General features: G+C 36.7%; 2 protein-coding genes across 3 annotated transcripts; both read right to left on the bottom strand.

The window, feature by feature from the left end:
• Window positions 1-82: 82 nt before the first annotated feature.
• LOC139119858 (leukocyte surface antigen CD53-like) lies at window positions 83-8,872 on the bottom strand. Of its 2 annotated transcripts, XM_070684191.1 has the most exons (7): window positions 8,626-8,848; window positions 5,194-5,379; window positions 2,127-2,201; window positions 1,572-1,673; window positions 1,146-1,253; window positions 766-849; window positions 83-329 (listed from the first exon to the last, which is right to left on the bottom strand). In XM_070684191.1, the coding sequence occupies exons 1-7, from the start codon at window positions 8,701-8,703 to the stop codon at window positions 189-191; spliced, it is 774 nt and encodes a 257-aa protein (XP_070540292.1). In that variant the 5' UTR covers window positions 8,704-8,848; the 3' UTR covers window positions 83-188. The 2 variants fall into 2 exon arrangements, with proteins under 2 accessions (XP_070540292.1, XP_070541131.1); XM_070685030.1 differs by lacking the exon at window positions 5,194-5,379 and having other exon boundaries at window positions 8,626-8,872.
• A 2,957-nt stretch (window positions 8,873-11,829) lies between these two features.
• LOC139118221 (CD9 antigen-like) lies at window positions 11,830-20,015 on the bottom strand. The gene is made up of 6 exons (XM_070681853.1): window positions 19,824-20,015; window positions 16,423-16,638; window positions 15,615-15,788; window positions 15,025-15,147; window positions 14,284-14,367; window positions 11,830-13,863 (listed from the first exon to the last, which is right to left on the bottom strand). The coding sequence occupies exons 1-6, from the start codon at window positions 19,890-19,892 to the stop codon at window positions 13,789-13,791; spliced, it is 741 nt and encodes a 246-aa protein (XP_070537954.1). The 5' UTR covers window positions 19,893-20,015; the 3' UTR covers window positions 11,830-13,788.
• Between the last annotated feature and the right edge of the window lie 715 nt (window positions 20,016-20,730).

Raw genomic sequence — 20,730 nt, 5'->3', positions numbered from 1 at the left:
GACTCCAACAAATAACAGGTATTCCAAGAAATGGTTGAAAATGCGTCGTTTCGGTTTATTAACTTCATGACAAAGAAAATTTTGCTACATAGATTAGATTAGTTTCTAAATCATAACCCATGTATGAAAAACTAACACGTCAAAATCTAATTGTCTTCATACATTAACGACTTGGGAAGAAACAATATTTACAGCGATGTTGTCATCGGTTTTGCATTGTTATTTATCAGCATTTCTGGGTGAGAACTGTAAACTGAACGTAGATCTCGCAACAATCGTTGTTTTCTCACGTGACGAATCAATTTCATGGAATACATCAGACCAAGCAACTGAAATTCATAAAAGAAATAAAACAGAAACCATTGGTATCGCATATGTGAGTATCGGAACTAAGTCAGTATCGGACTCGGACCTAACGTTAAGGCGGAGTGGTACCCACGATTCTCCATTCTCGCACAAATATCGGGAAATCAAGTTGATGTTCTGGGTTTATGATACATGTGTAGGCCTATTTACCAGATATGCAATTTGCAGTGTATTGATTTATTGTTTCAACATTATCATTTACAGATATTAATACTTTTGAAATCAAATGTTGATATTTTTCACAAAATTTCGCATTGTATGTCGCATTGTTTGACGGATATCTACTAGATAAAATACAAATTATCTATTATATATCACATATTCCAACAACCCAAGACAAATTAAAAACAATAAAGATTATAAATTATAATTTGTGTAAGGTTGATACTTGACACGAACCTGAAAAAGTCCAATGACCAGAATCATGGTGTACAAGATAATGATGAATAGCCGAGCCTTGCCTGACAACGTCTCCAGACAACCCTACAGTCAGTAAATAAGGAACAAAAACGAACAGTGGAGATAAAGACGAGTACAAATGTTTTACGCATTGCTAATTCAATGCCAAATTACACATGTAATATTCACTTTCAAAAATATGTTAGCTTATAGAACATTTCAAGAATAATAGTTTCTTCCTTACTAAAGCAAACTTGGTGCAAAAAGGACACAGACGTAATTAGATAATTTTCTTTGATTAACTATATTATTGTGAACTTGGTCGAGTTAAGTTTACGATCACTACACAGTTTGGTACTGTGGTAAGGTACAAAACTCACCTTTGTGTAGACATCGATTGTCAGTCTGTCATCACAGTAGAAACAATAACAGCTATTCGGTGGAACGTCGATCCAGTCATCCGAACCATCAACTCCACAACATTTAAACTGAGAAAATTCATAAAATATTATAAAATTACAAATTGTAGTCCTCAATCCAATGTACTTTGAAGAATAGAAATTATATTATATTATATTATAAACTGTTATCTGTCAACATCAATGAGAACATAAGAAGAGTACAACTGTCGTGTACAATGGTGATATTATGGGTTTATTTCTTCAGAACGAGAACTTCACGAGAACTCAAGACACACGTGGGAACTCAAACAATTTAAAAGTGATGTCGCCCGCAAAACAACGAACACAAAATGACACCACAGCTCACAGAAAGATATAATACCATTGGTTGTAGGATTTACACACGTGATTCTGCAGCCAATCAATAAGACGATTAAATGCCAGGTTTTCTGTATCATCATAGTCCTCTATCATAGTAGAGAGTCTTGTCTTTATTGTACCATTCAGCTGAAAGTGATAAACAAAAACAACATTCACCCTGAATTCTGAAGTGACAAGATAATTTCCAAGGCTACATGAATGAATTCCTGACAAAAGAGCGGTCAAGTTTGACAAGTACAGCCCCTATCTCATCCGGAAGTTGAGCCCCTCATCTCGTATTGGGTCTTGCCAATATCCGTATCTCTTAGTGTTTTTAAGGGTATGGTTCAAGATCATGCCGTCTGACGAAGTAGCATGGATATTTCTACACATGGGTTGGTTTGCAGATGCAATATAGTATGAAACTAATTTGATTACAATACAAAAACTTACAAAATGTTTACTACATGTGTTAGTTTACTAGGTTTGAAAGGTATTGCTCTGTGTCATATGACCGACACGAACTGTTATCCTGAATTCATGGAGTCAACTGTCTCGAGAGCAAGGCAATGTTAATGTACAAAATATGTTCATACCTACCACCTGTCTATTAGCCACCATTATTACACCAACTGCCAGTTCCGTTAACATCAAAATGGTCAGTACTGTGAAAAACTGACAATGATAGGTGAGATTAATAAGTGACGTCTCTACAAACTATCAACACGTGATTGAATCTTATGATTTGATTAGTTTGGAACATCGGATTTTATAGATTATATAATGAAGTATTTCTAAACTATCGTTTGATACAACAACAGTCCCTTCGTTTTGGAGAGACTGTGGTACAACCAACACCGTGATACAATCTTTTTTGTTTCCATGACCGAATAAACGTCTTCAGTAACATTATTACGTAATACCAGGTCAAAGGGAATTTTCGTTTGGGTTGATCAACGCAGTCATTACGATGCATAATTGGAGTATATTCATTAAATACGACTAGAATGTCATTTTGTCACTTGTTTCCAAAAATTACATGAGAATTTGCCCAGGACTATAGAATTCTACTTATGACTATGACATCTAGTGCAATTTGGTTACACTGCTTGATTCGAAATAGCGATGACTTTGGCAGCGTTCACGAACATGTCGGGGGATTTGTGTTACAGAGATATTTTATCTCAGACAAAGGTTAACGAACTTAGCGGTGATTGATACCAGTAAAATTATCAATTAAAACAACAAGATCTCAATTATAAGTCAATTTCCGTACAAACCATATTTGAGACAAACGCACAATAACGCTAATTACGTTTTACGAGGATGTTTACGGAAGTCTGGAATATGTTTGAATTATATTAAGAATCATTAAGGCAGTCAATTATGTTTTCATATTAATGGTAACATGTCAATATAAGATCAAGACCTGTACTGATGTTTATGATTGGATATATCATTTTATCTTTAATTCATGTCTATCGTATGATCAAAGCCACGCCTTGAAGGTTAACGTTTAAAATCCCATTCTGAATAATACAACAATAGAGAGTTGCTGGAAGAGATAGTTACACCGAAAAGATAGTTGCGAGAGAGAGAGAGAGAGAGAGAGAGAGAGAGAGAGAGAGAGAGAGAGAGAGAGAGAGAGAGAGAGAGAGAGAGAGAGGAACACAGTGGACCCAAGACATTTAGACTATGGGAGAAGCGTATCAGCTGTGAAGCTTGTCTACAGAGAAATAAAGTCTATGTAATACCAACGAACTCTGAACGTCTCGTGTAGTCAATACACTGAAGATCTCCTGGTACCTCTCAGCAGGCAAGGAGAGTCTACGAGAAGCATTGGGAGGACACAAACTCGTAAAAAACTTTCCTCTCTTTTCAGACCTACCCCAGCACCCTTATCATATATTCCAGTAACCCCTTCCTATTCATTACAAGTCTAAAGTTTCCTTTCCTGCCGTTCCCCCTGCCAACATCAAAGTAGCCTACATACTATCGCCGTGCTGTACTTACTGTGCACTGTTTAATGATTATGGTACTAGTAGTACCTGCCTCCAAATTGAAGATTTAAACTTTCGCTCAAATTTTCTGTAAGGAAACCTTAAACCCCTTCCAGTTGAAATCAAAAATGAAAATCAAGGGTCACCGTGCAAGTTCGGTAAAACAGAAACAAATTACCCATTACGATTACTTAAAATTCAAAATGACCGCCACCTGTCACGTGTACCTGTAAACTCTGTGAGGAAACTAATTATTCGCTCTCAAGAAACTTTCTCTTACTCCGGGAGCTTCAAAATGTTCCCCAACAAGTGGTAGACCAAATAAGCATTGAGAAAGTTCGATCTGTCCCTGTGGCGCACTCGACCTTAAAATTGGCCGGATATGGGTCAAACGTCAATCTCTTACTAATTATACTCTGAGTCGCTGTCAACAATGATTTGGCCGAGTGGCTGAAGATTTTAATTTCATTGCTGGTTGTGATATGGCGCCAAGGCCGGTGGTGCAATGCCCATATCTATACAGCAAAGAAATGGCAACATTTTGTTCATAATATAAACGTGTAACTATTATACGATGGTGTGTTAAAGCCCCACTAGCTGTAACTCTTGAAATTTGTTCACCTCAAAATCTCTTCCTATTCTCTCCTGGTTTTCTCTGAATTCTACCCTCTGAAGGGATATGAGCTTTTACTGCATAAATTCAAATTTGAACGGTCACTTTGATTTCCTGCCATTTTCAATAATTAGTAATATTACAAAGGAAACAGAACATAAATGTCACAGTTGAAAACATTCATCCCTATGCATTTAATACATTGGACTACTCTGTGCAGTTTACAGAGTTTATGTGAAGATACCCCTATGCATTTAATAGATTAGACTACTCTGTTCAGTTTATGTGAAGATTTCAGCGGAGATATGTAGAGTGTCCACGGTATTTGCTTTTCCTCTTGGGGCAGTGATTTAATGTTTGGACACACATTTAATCACAGTGTAATCTTTATCTTGTTCATTTTGCACATACAGTCCCAACGGGTAATTAATAATAAGCGTACACACACACCTACATTAGTACATTCTCACAAACTTCTTTTAGCTTGAAAGAAAAATCATAAAAATAATGCTAAAAGATTCAGTCAGCGCGTCAGCTCATAGTCCATGGAATTTTCCATCCAGTGGTTTAAGTTTACGAATTCAAACCCATCCACAGTCGAAATTGAGTTTTTACAAAGTTCGGTTTTAGACGTATTACATTGATTAGCTTGGTTACATTCAACGCTTTAAATACAGTCGTTGGTTTTTCATGACATAGAATTGATATGGTTCTCTTTTGTCAAAGGAAAATTCCATAAACTCAGTGTATATTTGACATTTATTTCATTTTGAAGTCATCCTCAGCAGTCACAATGAAGACAGGACAAGACTTCCTAAAGGTCCCTTCGTTCCTGAAAGCACTTTGATCGGGAGACTGTCCTCAGAAGAAGCACATCAAATGTGACATTGCGGGGATTCAGAATTAGGTTCAGGGATACTTTAGGGTTGGCATTAATTAAAAACGAAGTATACGCTATCTGAAAGAGGTCAGGGTAGGGACCCGAAGGAAGTCTTTCCGAACATAAACGTAAACCTGTCGATTATTTGATTGAAGATAGCGATGATTAACTTACTGTTATTAAAAGACAAGGTTTCTCGGATCTAGTGGCGATGCATCCCAGAATTCCAATGGCTAATACCCACACGCTGATACTAATACTACCATAGATTACCAATCGAAACCCAATACCACCGAAAACATCCAAATGGATACCATATTTGATGAAAATACTCAACGCCAAAACACATAAACCGGATATCTACGTGAGCAAACAAATGTGTAGCAATTAATGAAAGGGTGACATTATTCAGAGTAAAACTCTAACCTGACCCTTTCCATGCAAAATTGGACAATTCTAATAAAGGAAATGTGACGTAATTTCTCCCATTGTCATCTATGCTAGTTGCTTCCAAAATTAACACTTATGAATATCTTCAACTCCGAGCTGTACCTTCAAACGTCCGAAATTTGTACGCATTCATAGAATGTCACGCAAAGTTTAATACGTATTTCTATCTGATTATCGTACATAACCATTTGTCAGGATGCGGACACGATAATACTTCTATTCAGTATGAATTACTTTCGTGGTCCTCTCCAGATCCATAATTGTGTTTTTATTTCTACCCTTTTTTAATCTTGACTACAAGTTCAAATATAATTATCTGCTGAATAAATCCAGTTAAAGATAAAACAAAAAAGCTGACACAATTGATCGATCCCGTTGATACGAGGGTCAAAGTTCAACATGTAATATGCCAATTCATTCATTCATTCATTCACTCATTCATTCATTCATTCCTTCATTCATTGCCGATGCGAAGAAAGTGACAATAACATAGCGGACATAATTATATACAAAATAAGTATACCATGTGTCGATGTCTACAACAATGTATACAGAACAAATTTACAAGATTGGCAATTTGAAGTCAAAAACGGTTTTCCGCTAAGTTTGGGTCCACCTCAAAGTACCTGTACATCAACGCTATTAAAGGCCTCGACTGAACTGAACTGAACTGAACTGAACTGAACTGAAGAATTTTGATGATAAAAGAAGACGACAAAGCGAATTGTCGGTACAAGAATGTGCATTTTGTTCGCTTTTAATCTTGCAAGCTTTGATGTTTTGATGATAGACATTGGTAAAATGTTCAACAGCTTTGCATCACAAAACTTGATGGAAAATTTACCGGCAATTGTGCATATTTTCGAAATGGTTAAATTTCGCTGAAGATTAAATCTTGTGGCTCTGCTATATTCGATCACATTGATACAATCCTTTATATAATGGGGAAAATTAATCTCATTCAAATCAAAAAATGAAATTACATATACAATTTTTTGAAGTTTATAAATATTATGAAGACCCAGCTCTTTAAATCTCTGAATCCAGAGGATGTCATCCATCGCATACACATTTTCTGGATGTACAAAGTTGAATATAGATACGATGGATATGCACTGCCCCATACTCTAAAAACAGTATGGGAATGTTTGAACAAGAATTCGCACGGTTTCACAGCAACAAGACGCAACAATGTTACATCACACGCCTTACAATTTATGGAGATGGCTTTCAGAACAGGTGCAAATGTGCGGTACATGCGTATTTAACCAACACTAAAAGTTGTTTCGGGCCAAAATACCGCAATTTAGAAACCAAAATTTAAAATTTTACGCAATTCCTCACACCGAACTATCGCTTGTACACAGAATAGCAAGTATGCAAATATGACATTATTTCAGCACCCCGATCTTGTTTCGCCACAGATGATCGCAAACTCAAGAAGGCGCCCTACTATCAGCCGCAAGAAACAAATGCTCGTCCCTTATAATACGGTTTCGACAAATGACTCTCGACACCACTAAATATGAAATGCTCTGTAGGAAACATATATCTCTGACAATACAAACCTAACAATTTGCCTATCATGAACAAAGGACGGTTACTTTAACTCGCATACTATCTTCATGTGCGATACAAATCGCTCGTCCAGGTTGGGCTTTACTTACATAGATGTTATCGTTTTTGGTCCAAAGCTATTTAAACGTTGCTTTGAATTCTTCCTTGCCCCATTAATCTTGTGTAAGAGTTGCCCTTCTGACTTACACGTATTTTCATTAACGGAAATATTATTTTCCTGTTGGTATCCCGGTTTTCACATTGAAATCCCGTGCAGTTTTCTTCGGTTTTCACAGACTTGATTTCGTTTTTTTCACGTATGCGAGCATTTCTGTCACTTCTCATATCAGCTTCATTTTCGTAAATTTGATTAACTCATATACGATGAGTTGCGTCGATATCGTTTGGGATGATGGATAGATCCATCTTACGTAAAACATTGAGAACAGCGGAATGTGTATACTCTGTAAGCTTACCTTCACCAGATTCAGAATACCAACATGATTTAGAATACCGACATGATTTAGAATACCGACATGATTCAGAATACCGACATGATTCAGAATACCGACATGATTCAGAATACCAACATGATTTAGAATACCGACATGATTTAGAATACCGACATGATTTAGAATACCGACATGATTTAGAATACCGACATGATTTAGAATACCGACATGATTTAGAATACCGACATGATTCAGAATACCGACATGATTTAGAATACCGACATGATTTAGAATACCGACATGATTTAGAATACCGACATGATTTAGAATACCGACATGATTCAGAATACCGACATGATTTATTCGACGGCTCAATATTGATCACGTACGTAGTTGTATTTCAAGCATGGACACTCGGTTACGTAACTATTGTCGGGCTGCAACGTGTCATTGGATTTATACAATGCCTGCATATCTTCTTTCATAGTTTCAAACTGGTAACTTAAAAAATTTCACCGATTCTTCAAGTTGTCTAATTTCAGTCTTAATTTTCACGATGCCTTCCAACACACCTTGTCATTTGTCGTTTTGGTCTTTTGAAGAATGGGAGAGGTTTGACGTTGCACCTGGTATCACCATTGATGTGGCGGCTACCATCTTTGCCATACATGACCTTTTAGCTGTTTTCCAACTACATGTAGTTCCAAATCTTCAATGTTCGGACTTTCAACATAACATACGGTGTCCTTGATACAGCTCAACATTCTTTTTTTTGTAGGGTACTCATTACATGTCATGTTTGGTTCGTTAATCTTTACAAATCTTCAGTAAAATATAGAAATTTTACGGAGCGGGGCAAGAGCGATGCTACTGTTGTATGCCCATTCAACATTCAACAAGATTGTTGGAGAAAGTGAGCGAACGCCTACATAACTCATCACCTTCAATTTGTCACGGGCATTTCTAGAAGTCTGGAATATGTGCCTTTCCAACAATTCATCTGTTAATAGAAGTGTAAGTGTGTTTTATACGGGATCGAATTTCGTGACTCGTCCATTTACTTGTCAAATCATTACACTGTAAACTGTCTGTTCTACATGTGTTTATTTTGATGATTTGATCTCGACTCTATGTGCCATATACTCACCATCTGTACTGCATTGAAGATATACAGGAATACTTTGACACATTTGGTCTGAAAACGTCGAACCTTGCCTGTTGGCATGATGGAATACAGGCTGAAGATGTCTGAAGTCAGAGCTATTTCGTGCTAGGCCCAGGCGACTACGTCTTGATGCAATGATTTTTGCCATCCAAGTCTCGATTAGCATTTAACGAGCAAACATCTGTTTCAGTCACGTACCTCAACTGACAAAAGTCGCCAACTCTAATTTGCCTCCCTTTTGTTCTACCACAGTCGCTTGGTGGGCTATTCAGCTCTGGGACTATTCGACCCATAGACGAGTGTACAGAAGCGAGAAACACCCCGCTTCTGTACACTCGGCGAATAGTCCCAGAGCCGAATAGCCCACCAAGGGACTGTGGTTCTACTCGATTTGAATGGAGGTTTGATTTAGCAACCAGACTAAATTAAACATAGGGCCAAAGTCCCTGAAGCTACAATAGACATGGATACAAAATTAAGTATTTCCTATGACTGTATGAAATTATCTCACTAAGGTCATCCTAGGGACCTGTAAACCAAATATTAAAGCTGTCTGACGTTTTTGAAAAAAACAAGCGACCCAACAGTCGACAGAGCTCATGCTGTGTTATGAAGAGAATAACTTTTTGTGACACATGTATTGATAAAGAAGGGGCATGTCTTTGATAGCTCATTTCAGGATGGCCCGACCAAAATGGCAAAATTAGCTGCAAAAATACAAAATTGAAGATTTCATCATAATTTCAATATATTACATTAAGATAAAGCCTACGAACCTGTATACCAGATATCAAAGCTATCAGATCAGTAACTTTTGAGAAACAAATATTTTGACCAAAAATGGCAAAAATTGACCCAAAAATACAAAAATTGAAGATTTTATCAAATTTCAATATATCACACTAAGACAACCCCTAGGAACCTGTATATTAAATATCAAAGGCATCAGACAAGTAGTTTTTGAGAAAAACATTTCTTTGACCAAAAATGGCAAAAATTGACCAAAAATACAAAATTGCAGATTTCATCATATATTCAATATATCATATTTAGTTAATCTGTAGGAAGCTGTATACCAAATATCAAAGCTGTCAGACGAGCGGTTTTGATGACTTAAAGTTTTGACCAATAATGACCAAATAAATCCTTAAAAATACAATTTGAACAAAATCTTAGTTGGGTAATCCCTAGGGACCTGTTTATCAAATAAATGGTGGCTCGATGGTGTCAAACGCGCACGTGCTAAAGTACGGTGTTCCACAGGGGGCGGTACTAGGGCCCTCTTTGTTCTCCTTGTACGTGTCTCCACTCGAAGACATTATTGTCCGGCATGGACTTCAGACAGTAATTTTTGCTGATGACTCGCAGCTGTATATCACGTGCGATTCCCCAACGAGCTCTGTCACCGCTAGCCCTGCGTACGATGCTGTGTGTATACAGCTAACCGCCCCGCTCACTTGTGGTGAGCGGGGCGGTTAGCTGTAGCGGAACACACAGCATCGTACGCAGGGCTATGTCACCGCTTGTATTGAGGCGTGTGTGGACGAGATCCGTCATCGGATGCGAGCAAATTTGCTTGCACTCGATGACTCGAAGACCGAAATAATCTGGTTCTCGTCAAAGAAGTGCGGGGGCTGGCACCTGATATACGGATATGTGAAAGTTTTGTGAGACCATCTGATATAGTCCGTGACCTTGGTGTCATCCTAGATTCTGGTGCTACTTTATCACCACAAGTGGCTAGTGTGTGTTGTGCTGCATCACACGCCCTATGGAGAATAGGAAAAATCCGTAAGTTTTTGGACCAGCATTCTGCAGAAAAATTGGTTCACGCTTTCGTGACGTCTAGAATTGATTACTGTAACAGCTTACTTTTCGGTCTGCCTGATTATGAAATAAATAAATTACAGCTCATACAGAATTCTGCTGCTCGGCTGGTAGCCAGGATTAGGGTGAGGGATAGGTGTCACATGACTCCTGTCCTGCAGGCTCTTCACTGGCTGCCAGTGGAGCAGCGAATTCAATTCAAAATTCTTTGTCTCACATTTAAAATTATTCATTGTAATACAGCGCCGCGTTACCTCACTGAACTAATAACTGTCAGGATGCCGATACGTGAAAACATGAGGAGTTATTCCAGTGTATCACTAGTTCAGCCAAAAATTAAGACGATTAAGAGTTATGGCGATAGAGCTTTCTCAGTGTGTGCTCCTAAGTTGTGGAATAAACTACCAGAGGCCATTAGATCAACCAACATTTTTAATAATTTTAAATCGCAGGTTAAAACTTACCTTTTTAAAACAGCTTTTTGACTTTTTATCGACAAAATGTTTTTTTTTTTTTTAATTTTAAATTGTTTTACCTTTGTGTATATTTTTAGACTTGTGGACAGATGCATTGTATGTATTTTATTGTGTTGTGTAACTATTTTTTCTGATTTTAACTGTACAGCGTATACAGATGGTGTATTTCTATGTTATACGCTTTAGAAGAATAAATTATTATTATTATTATTAAAATAGCTGTCTGACCAGCGGTTATGAAGAAGAGATTTTTTACCAAAAACGCCTTTTTTGGCGCTAATTTGCATATTTTCAACAATATCAAAAAATTTAAAAAAGTTGTTTCTCATAATCATATTTTTCATCTGCACAACAAATACCAAATCAGTAAGTATTGCAGTTCTCAAGATATTTGAGTGACGGACGCCTCACAAACGGACATACATACATACATACATACATACATACATACATACATACATACATACATACATACATACATACATACATACATACATACATACATACATACATACAGACAGACAGACAGACAGACTGACGACGGACGCCGGACGGATACCCATCCCAATAGCTTCCATAGAATATAGTTATAGTAGCTAAAAATTGACTGATTGTTAAAAATCAGCCTTAATTCTCATGGGAGAGGGGCTGTTTCAGTTCATTCAGGAAAGCTAGACCATGTTTTTTGAGAGAATATTCCTGATGTGATTAAATAAAAAGCAATTGTTTCAGTGGATTCAAAATTAAATAGAGAGCAAGGACTTGAAAAGTGTGAATTCGATAGTACAAACATCAAGGTATCAAGGTACACAAATTGTCCCATGTCACGGAATATCCCTTCAATTTCACCGTGAGCGTTCAGAAGCAGTATTTTGATGAAATGTTTACGAATTGCAGAGTACTGTTTTATTGTCTTATATTATCACGCAGATCATAAACTATGTGAGCTTTCAAGGGAAATACAGAATTATTCCAAAAGAAAGGCAGCACAGTGTTTTACAGCTTAGCAAACTGCATCCTGGGTAAAGAGTGTGAAATGTTACAATTCATTGTTGATAAATAAATTGATAGATATTTTCACTAAACAAATACTATACAAAGAAGAAAATAAAATAGCATATCAAACAAAATACTGTCGGTACATTTACTTGTGTAACAAACAAGTATGTGTCTCCAATAACTTTGCTAACAATATCTGAAACCTGTCACTATCTTGTTTTCGCGTTTTGAAAAGCAATAAATAAATTATCCAGAGCTTGCCAGCCGTTAAGCCAGAGCGAGCAAAAACAAATAAAAAATGTAAAGTAAATACAAAATACAAACTAAAAATCAAAGAAAATCCTCATCCTAGCGAGACTTTTTGCTGAGCACGTTATGAAAACACGGATAGCTTTAATTTTGGGCCAAAACTGTGAATGTAAAGCAAACGTAATTGATGTTTGAACATGTATGGATAAACAGATAAACTTTCAGAAAATCACCTATTTACATGATAAATTTAAAAAGCATACCGCATACTTGCCCTACTTTAAATGTTAATGTTAAATAATAATGATAATCATCATCATTTCATCATCAAATTACCAATTCTCTCATAATTACACAAGGTATTATTAGGAAAGAGTGGTAGGTGTCCATCAACATTCTGCAGTTTGATCACGATGTACGTTTATTGCGTTGGGAAGAGGGCAAAACTAGAGGAGTATATTATTTGAAAGCGTGATGAAATACTGGTCCATGACAAAGACGTCACGAACTTCAAACCCTTCGAATAAAACCATCACGCTTTCGATAGTACCAGTAAAATATATGTGGTTGAAATGAAGTCAAGCGAACTAGTACCAGTAAAATATATGTAGTTGAAATGAAGTCAAGCGAACTAGTACCAGTAAAATATATGTGGTTGAAATGAAGTCAAGCGAACTAGTACCAGTAAAATATATGTAGTTGAAATGAAGTCAAGCGAACTAGTACCAGTAAAATATATGTAGTTGAAATGAAGTCAAGCGAACTAGGTACAAACTTTGGAAATATTATGATTTACTAAGACGATACTTTTTAACGACAATTGTAAATATTCAACGATACAGACGAGGATGACCATTGGTCTAATTTACCTGCTGTGTAACGAGGGTCACCATTGGTCTAATTTACCTGCTGTGTAACGAGGGTCACCATTGGTCTAATTTACCTGCTGTGTAACGAGGATCACCATTGGTCTAATTTACCTGCTGTGTAACGAGGATCACCATGTCTAATTCACTTGCTCCATAAAGATCACAAAACATTCCAATATTTAAATTACTAAAACTTATCCTGTTAACTATGGAAATATTAGAAACTTGTTTTTTTGGGGGCATTTATCGAAATGCTGTCCTTAAAAAGTGAACTTGCGGCATCTGTTAAAGCAATCAAGACCTGTTTCATTGAAAGTTTGGAATTGTTGAAGCCATGAATTCTTTCTGGATTTACATTACTGAGATTCACTGAGTATTGAAAGCTTGCTGTTGTTAAATGACAATTTTATTTTCCAAGCAAACTGCAATGCATATGAAATGTCAAAGCATATTCTGAACAAAATGAAGAGTAAATGACGAGCAAAACGTACAAGGATTTATCCTTCATGCGCAGATTTGTAGAGCTTCAGAATTTGATAATAAAATTGAAGTTTTTTTATATTATCAACTTGTACATATACCGAATATTTTCGGGTATTGGTACATCACCAAGGTATCGCTGAGGTACATGGACTTATGTGTAACCCAGTTACTTGCATATGACTCAATCGGAGACGTGGACTTGACTTTGATATGTAGGGTTGACTTTGAGGTGTGCGTATGGCTTAAATATATGATGCTTCACTGTCTGCCTTGCGGATATTACAGCACAACAAAACTGAGAAAATCATTCCAAGTATCTGTCAAAATAGGAAAACACGCATTACACTGCGAAAAAATGCGAGATACATCTACTAACATCATAAGCTTTAGCGTAGCTAACGATCCTCGATATGAGCTCATTTTAAAGAATCTTTCATGATTCAATCAAATTTACCCTTATTATTAAAATTGGTAATTTGGCCCAGATAAGGTTTCGCCGGGTAACATGCTTGTTTTTACGAATAACACAAAAGTCAGTGAATTTAGTCTCGGTAACTATGATTAATAATGTAAAGTGTCATATGTAAACATGTTACTTCAAAGACATCTTACGTCTCTAAATTGAGTAAGAGCCAGTTAAAAGACAATACTTGACGTAAACCATATTTTTTCACAAGATAGTCTTTTTGTGAGCTGAGCAGAGTATTATCGTAGGACATGTTCGATGCCCAACTCACCTGTATTAGTCCAACCCCAATGCTAACACCACCGATGATGTAAAGGTTACGTTCCAGAAATGAAAATACTGCTAACGTACAACCCTATAGAGAATGGATAACATAAACCAATTATCAATAACTTAGTTCTATCAATGATAGTTCGGATGGCAAAAAATGTCGATGTATAATCAACAAATTCTGACATTCGCCAACTTTACTGCATTTGTACAGAATATACTTAGCATTGATCTGAACACTGTATTGCTGAAAGAAAAGGAAAACAAATTTCCTGTGTCGTGATATTGGAAATATAAATGCAAGTCATTGACGCATAAAAGACTATCTTGTTTTGAAATACTTTTCTTATCCAGACTCTCATTTAATGCTTTCTTATTAATATCTCGATTACAAAACTTATTCAAAAATTGTAGAATGATGGTGTGAGACTATCCGATTGAAGTTACAGTGGTAGATAAGACAGAGATAGCCATCGATTGAAGTGACAGTGGTAGATAAGATAGAGATAGCCATCGGTTGAAGTGACAGTGGTAGATAAGATAGAGATAGCCATCGGTTGAAGTGACAGTGATAGATAAGACAGAGATAGCCATCGGTTGAAGTGACAGTGGTAGATAAGACAGAGATAGCCATCGGTTGAGGGTTCAATGAACAGTCTGGTATTTGATAAATCCAAATTTATAAATTAGAGAATATAACAAAAGATGACCCATCAACTTGCCTTCTCTTCAAGTCACTTACTTTTCGATAAATTCCCCCTTCTAAGACAAGTTGATCACACTGATCTGTACAGTAGCAAGACTTTGGTATGTCTTGTGATGATTTCTGCCAATCACGGTAATCATCAGCGCCACAACATCGCAACTGAAAATCAGAAAGAATGATAGAATGTCAAAATCACCGACAGAACGGACAGATACACCGATAAATCGATATTGACCATTCCAATAATGAATAAAAACATTAAACAAATGAACATCAGAAAGTTGCTCGGTTACAAGACATCGAAAATACAATGAAAAGATATTGTTTGTTAGTTGCTGACCAATAAAATGATTGAAATATAATCATCCGGTATAGACGACTTTTGGTTTCTCCATCAACCTTTCAGTCATGTCGTTTAAATATATTCCATTGTTCTGTTACTTCGAATGGTAATAATTGATTAATATGCACAAATTATCCCTGGATAAAATGTTAACTTTTCGCCCCGATTAATGATTAATCTTTATCCACTGGTGAAGTTTTTCGTTTAGTGAGTAATTCTAGGATGAACAGGGACACGTTTTACACTCTTTTGACGTGTAATCAATTTAATTTTAGGTTTTTACCTTTTGTTGTACGTAGTCCATGGCCAATCGCGTTGCTTTGTCGATAGGATATTTCTCTTTAACGGTCCGTTGAGTTTCATCTTCTATCAACGTTTCTAACTGAACGATATTGATGTAACCCCAGATACCAGCTGTCACTTGCAAGGAAAATATCAGCAGTAAACTGATAAAAAACTGAAGAAAAAAGAAGCGACAATGGGTAACAACAAAGTGTAACCACATGGTGCACGTACATTTCCAATCGCAAGATATATATCGTTTCCGTCTGACATTATTGAACACAAGACTAGAAAAGAAATAAAAATGTTAGATTCATCGATAAAAACAATTTATACCGATAATATTCATCTACCTATCGGGAGTAACAATAAAAATCATACAAAATGTGAACGGTTTCTCTGCGCATGTCAAGCGATTCGTCTACAGCAATATGGCCAATCACACACAACACAATAGACCAGTCAGCATAATAGGTTGTACATCCATATGAATCCACTTAAAATGTACCTTATCCCATTCAAAAGAATGCACAAATAAGTAAGTTGCAACAAGCATGTGGGAACAAACATGAAACTAAAACACACGGACAAATACACATCCAAAAGTTAAAGTTCTTACAAATGTAATATTCTAATGAGTGCTGCATTCATATGAACACACATCCATACAATTGTCGTCAAAAACCAAACTAGGTAGGTAGAAAGACTGACGAGAAGACGAGAAAGTAAATATTTGATGCAGCCAGGAAAAGTTCATATTTGATGTAAAAAGCAAAAGTGATAGTTGGGCAAACTTTTCAAGTACTTACCATAACTAACAAACATTTACGTTCTTGTATAGCACCACAACAACCACAGAAGCCCACAACAGTTACCAGTACCCCTGCCGATATTAGAATGTACGTTCCATTGTAGTATTGTTGAGCTGTGTTTGATTCTATGGAGTTCAGTTGGTCGATGTATTTGGCCGCGTCAACATCAAAACGAAGCCACAAACCGAGTGCAAGGATAAATAAACCTGCAAACTGTATTTGAAAACAAATTTTTAAAAGAAATTGACGAAAGACATAGCTGACTTTACAATCTGGTCAAATAATCATACGAAATTAAAAGCGCAAGTGTATTCACGGTGTTTAGATGCCAAATTTCCATCTTTTTGTCGATTAGAAACATTTCAGATCAATTAAGATCAGAGTGTAACAAGAATTCTACCGGTATGCGGTTCTTTGAAAGGGGGGGGGGGGTTCATGTTGATGGCAAACGAATGCAAATTCATATGCCACTGAGCTGTAACTGTTACCGTTTCATAAAACAAAATATAATGAAATGAAATCTTGTAGATCGCAAAGACAGGTATCCAACCCAAGCCGATGATGGTTGTAGTCAAATCGATCATAATCTAGCGTGTAGCACTAGCTTATTATTTTCCCCTCACAGCCGTTTATTTTGATGTAAATGTAAATAACCAAGCCAGACATTTTAAATTAACTTTAGTATGATTTCAGGCTGAAATAACATTCAAAATTTGAATTGACATATAGCAATTTTACGAAACGACCATGCAATGACAACTTATGGTAAATGGTATATCAGATGATATGCAGACTGGGCAATTACCAGCCCGTACCTTACAATAATCTGACCTTATTCATTCACTGGCAAATTCATTTCGTCCTGATGTTTACGTACAATAATTTCCCTCTTGTAAAATGACACAACTTAAACCTGATGAAAAAATACACATTGTTCATTCAAAGCAATCGTAAGAATCAAATTTGATAGATAAATCAGGGTCTCCTTTTTGAATATAAATTCGTTATTCACTTATGGCGTTTTGTCTTTTATAGTGATACGTTGTCTGGATATGGCGCCCTGTCTTCCAGCAGTGCAGACGTCACTTTAAGTTTTGGCTGTTGTAAATTGTTCAACAATTTCTGGAATGTCGATAGCTGTCAAAGATAGAACATAGCGCTAAAGGACATTCATGATATCGTATATCCCAGTATCCTGGTAGCGTTATGGAGCTGACGCAGTTACCATAGCAACAGTTAGTTGGTAACGCTGCGTCATGTGGATGAAGCCTAAATTCACATTTCGCGTCTACTACGGTGCTAAATTCACATTTCGCGTCTACTGTGGTGCTGAATTCGTTCGCGTCTGGTACGGTGCTAAATTCATTCGCGTCCGGTGCTAGCACGTCTTCATAAAAAAGAGTTATGTAATTCATCTACATGTAAGAAAAGACAAACGACCACTGGGTATAAACTTCAGAAACTTGGGAAAGTAATCTTTAGAATGTTCAAACATGATGGGGAGCGTATTGCCACGGCCGGCCTACGGACAGGCGACATGGAGCTTCATAGGTAATAATTCAAATTGTACTGTAGATTAAACATTATATACTTAATGATCGTGACACCGAGTGTCATTGAAGTCAAAAGAGGCAGATTTTGACGACTAAGTTTTGATCGGAGAGACTGGAAAAAATATGTGACATGAAAACAAAGTATTTATCCAAAGGGATGACCTTGAAGTTCGTCCTTAAGAATGCCGAAAGTAGTATATTTTAGATTCCAGAAATAAAAACACACTTCTGCTCGATGAATTTACGAAGAGTATAATAAAATATTTGCCGATTATATCAATTAATGGATGTTTCGTATATTTTCTTATACTCTTCTGTTCGATGAATTTACAATGAGTATAAGAAATATACGAAACATCGATTAATTGATATAATCGGGCAAATTTCCCATAAGGAATATTCAAAAGTTCTGATAATTTGAACAAGTTTGTTCTTCAGAGATGACCCAACATGCGCGGCAATAACAAACCAGCTACCGTGTGTGCGACATTGTGATACTTGACGACCAACAGAAACCCCCTTACAATCCTCTCTGTGTGCGTGTGTGTTTGTCTGTGTTCATTCAAATTGAGACTTACAATGTCGACAGTCTACAACCCTGACCAAAGGCAACTATAACTCTGAATGGCAGGGCTGGGTGTTACCGGCGTTATACGGCCTCCCACCATATGTGATTGCTGTTCTTGTTTTTGTTAATATTTTCTAATAAAGTCTTAGAATATGTGTTATTGATGTTGGTTCAATCATATTGGCTGAGAGTACCGGTAAGATATTGCGTGTAGTGCCGAACATTACACTGTTTGCTATGATTACCATAGCAACAAGTGTAACGTTACATGTAATTTATCAACATATTCCAAACATGAGTATGAAACGAATCGCCCAGTGATCGATTTACTCACTACATGTAAAACATCAGATTTATAGATTCCCATTTGAACGATACATTATCAAACTTTTATACACCTTGCCTTCCAGCAAAAATGCAGTAGTCCATTAACAAAAGCAATACTTAGAGTTGGACAGTATCTCCCAGTTTTCAATCGTGTCGACACTGTAAAGGCTGAAAGAAGACCGAACAATCTCACACAAATTCTACTCAATCACGATTTCATGAAAAAAACACCAGATCTTTTACTTTTTTTTGCTGGTACACATTATAGGGAAAACACACTCGAATATCCAGATGAATTGACGACATAATATTCGTGTGGATCTCTAAAATCATGCCAAGTCCCGATATTAATAGAATAGGACATGCGACGATGTGCGGTTCTGTTTCATATAAACAGTGTAATGTTTACTTTGGACGATTGGACGTGTGTTGATTGAGAACATACTACATGCCTATGTCATTGTTATAAATCACTTTATCTTTCTCAGTAAGTAAGATTAGTAGTATTTCTATTACAAAGCTGTTTAAGTGCAATATTAAGCTTGGTTATCTGAACACCAAATGACTGGAAGCTTTTCACAGATGAAAAATTTCATAAATGTCGCCACCATTGCCTGTCAACTTGCCAACTTACATCCACTTAATTGGCATACGATACGTGGCGAGGACATTCAGAATCGGACTGCTCGGTATTTTTAACTGCTATTAACCTACATCTTACGTGAAAATATTATTATACTTTCACCGGAAAAAGTACAGGATGTCTTAAATTTGGTCTTGTTTAACAAGGTCGCGAGTCGAACTCAATGAAAGGGAGACAACACTTTATCTGCATAAGAACAGAGGCGTAGGTCAAGATCTATCATATTTACGTGTTGTCTCAAGAAGCTGGTCTTTGCACATCCGTAACTCGTTAAGGCGTACATGAACTACTGAAACAAAGTACTCACCCAAAAGACCAGATTAAACACAAAAAGACTGTATTTTATAAATTTCATGCAACTGCCTTCCACCGCCATCTTGAATACTTGGTAAGGAACGATAACTTGAGGACCATCTGGGAAGTTTTAAATGATAGACAGAGATCTTTGAGAAGACCAGTCTTGTTAGCTGAGTTGTTGGAATACCCACCAGCATAGGGGGCGCCCCTTTGGTCAAATCGCTTGTATCTTGCGAGCAGGATTTCTGGATTTTCTGACAGAATATTTGGCGTTTAGAAGCGCATTTTCTTGGTTAAATTGACGACGAACACCATGTGCAGAAAAGTTATTTTTCCTGAATGATACTGTGAGAGTAATTAGCTATAATTTTTGCATTTTTGACATGGAAATGCCATAGTTAAAGGAAACGCGGTGTACAGAATGACAAAGGAAATGTTCAATGCCCGGGAAGGGGGAGGGGGGCTACTTCATTTCTTCTTTCCCGTTCCTTAGGGAACGAGTATTAATAACGGCAGGGGGAGGGGCGATGAGAAAATCGGGTGGGGTGGTGGTGGAAAAAACAGGGTATTAAAGGAGCGCCTTGAAAATTCTGTGAAATGACACTTTTAGATGAATTTTAGTGATCAAATTTCTTGAACAGAAATCCCCGAACTCTTGTAAAGTATATATATGCTTAAGAAAACTTAACTGTTCCACATGCCAAATGTTGCTACTTTGGTAAAGAGATGCATATAAAAATACCGTCAAGGACAGTGTGCTCACATTCGGTTTGCATTGGTAAATTCAAGAAATATTTAAACCAGAAAAATTAGAATGACAAAAGCAAATATTAAGGTCTGCAACTTAGGTACTGGAGGTCATCTTTAGGAACATGCATATCAACTTCTATAGCAATGGGACAAGCAGATCCTACATA

Source organism: Ptychodera flava, chromosome 1 (assembly GCF_041260155.1).
Source record: "Ptychodera flava strain L36383 chromosome 1, AS_Pfla_20210202, whole genome shotgun sequence".
Taxonomy (NCBI): Eukaryota; Metazoa; Hemichordata; class Enteropneusta; family Ptychoderidae; genus Ptychodera; species Ptychodera flava.
This window is presented reverse-complemented; position numbering and strand designations above follow the sequence as displayed.

Coding starts and splice junctions, on each gene's coding strand:
- LOC139119858 (XM_070684191.1), bottom strand. CDS start 8,703: ATGCCAACAGGCAAGGTTCGACGTTTTCAGACCAAATGTGTCAAAGTA. Junction 2,202..5,193: donor AACCTTGTCTTTTAATAACA/GTAAGTTAATCA, acceptor TATCATTGTCAG/TTTTTCACAGTACTGACCAT. Junction 1,674..2,126: donor TGGTGGCTAATAGACAGGTG/GTAGGTATGAAC, acceptor TATCACTTTCAG/CTGAATGGTACAATAAAGAC.
- LOC139118221 (XM_070681853.1), bottom strand. CDS start 19,892: ATGGCGGTGGAAGGCAGTTGCATGAAATTTATAAAATACAGTCTTTTT. Junction 14,368..15,024: donor AAGGGGGAATTTATCGAAAA/GTAAGTGACTTG, acceptor CATTCTCTATAG/GGTTGTACGTTAGCAGTATT. Junction 13,864..14,283: donor TTGGGGTTGGACTAATACAG/GTGAGTTGGGCA, acceptor CTATTTTGACAG/ATACTTGGAATGATTTTCTC.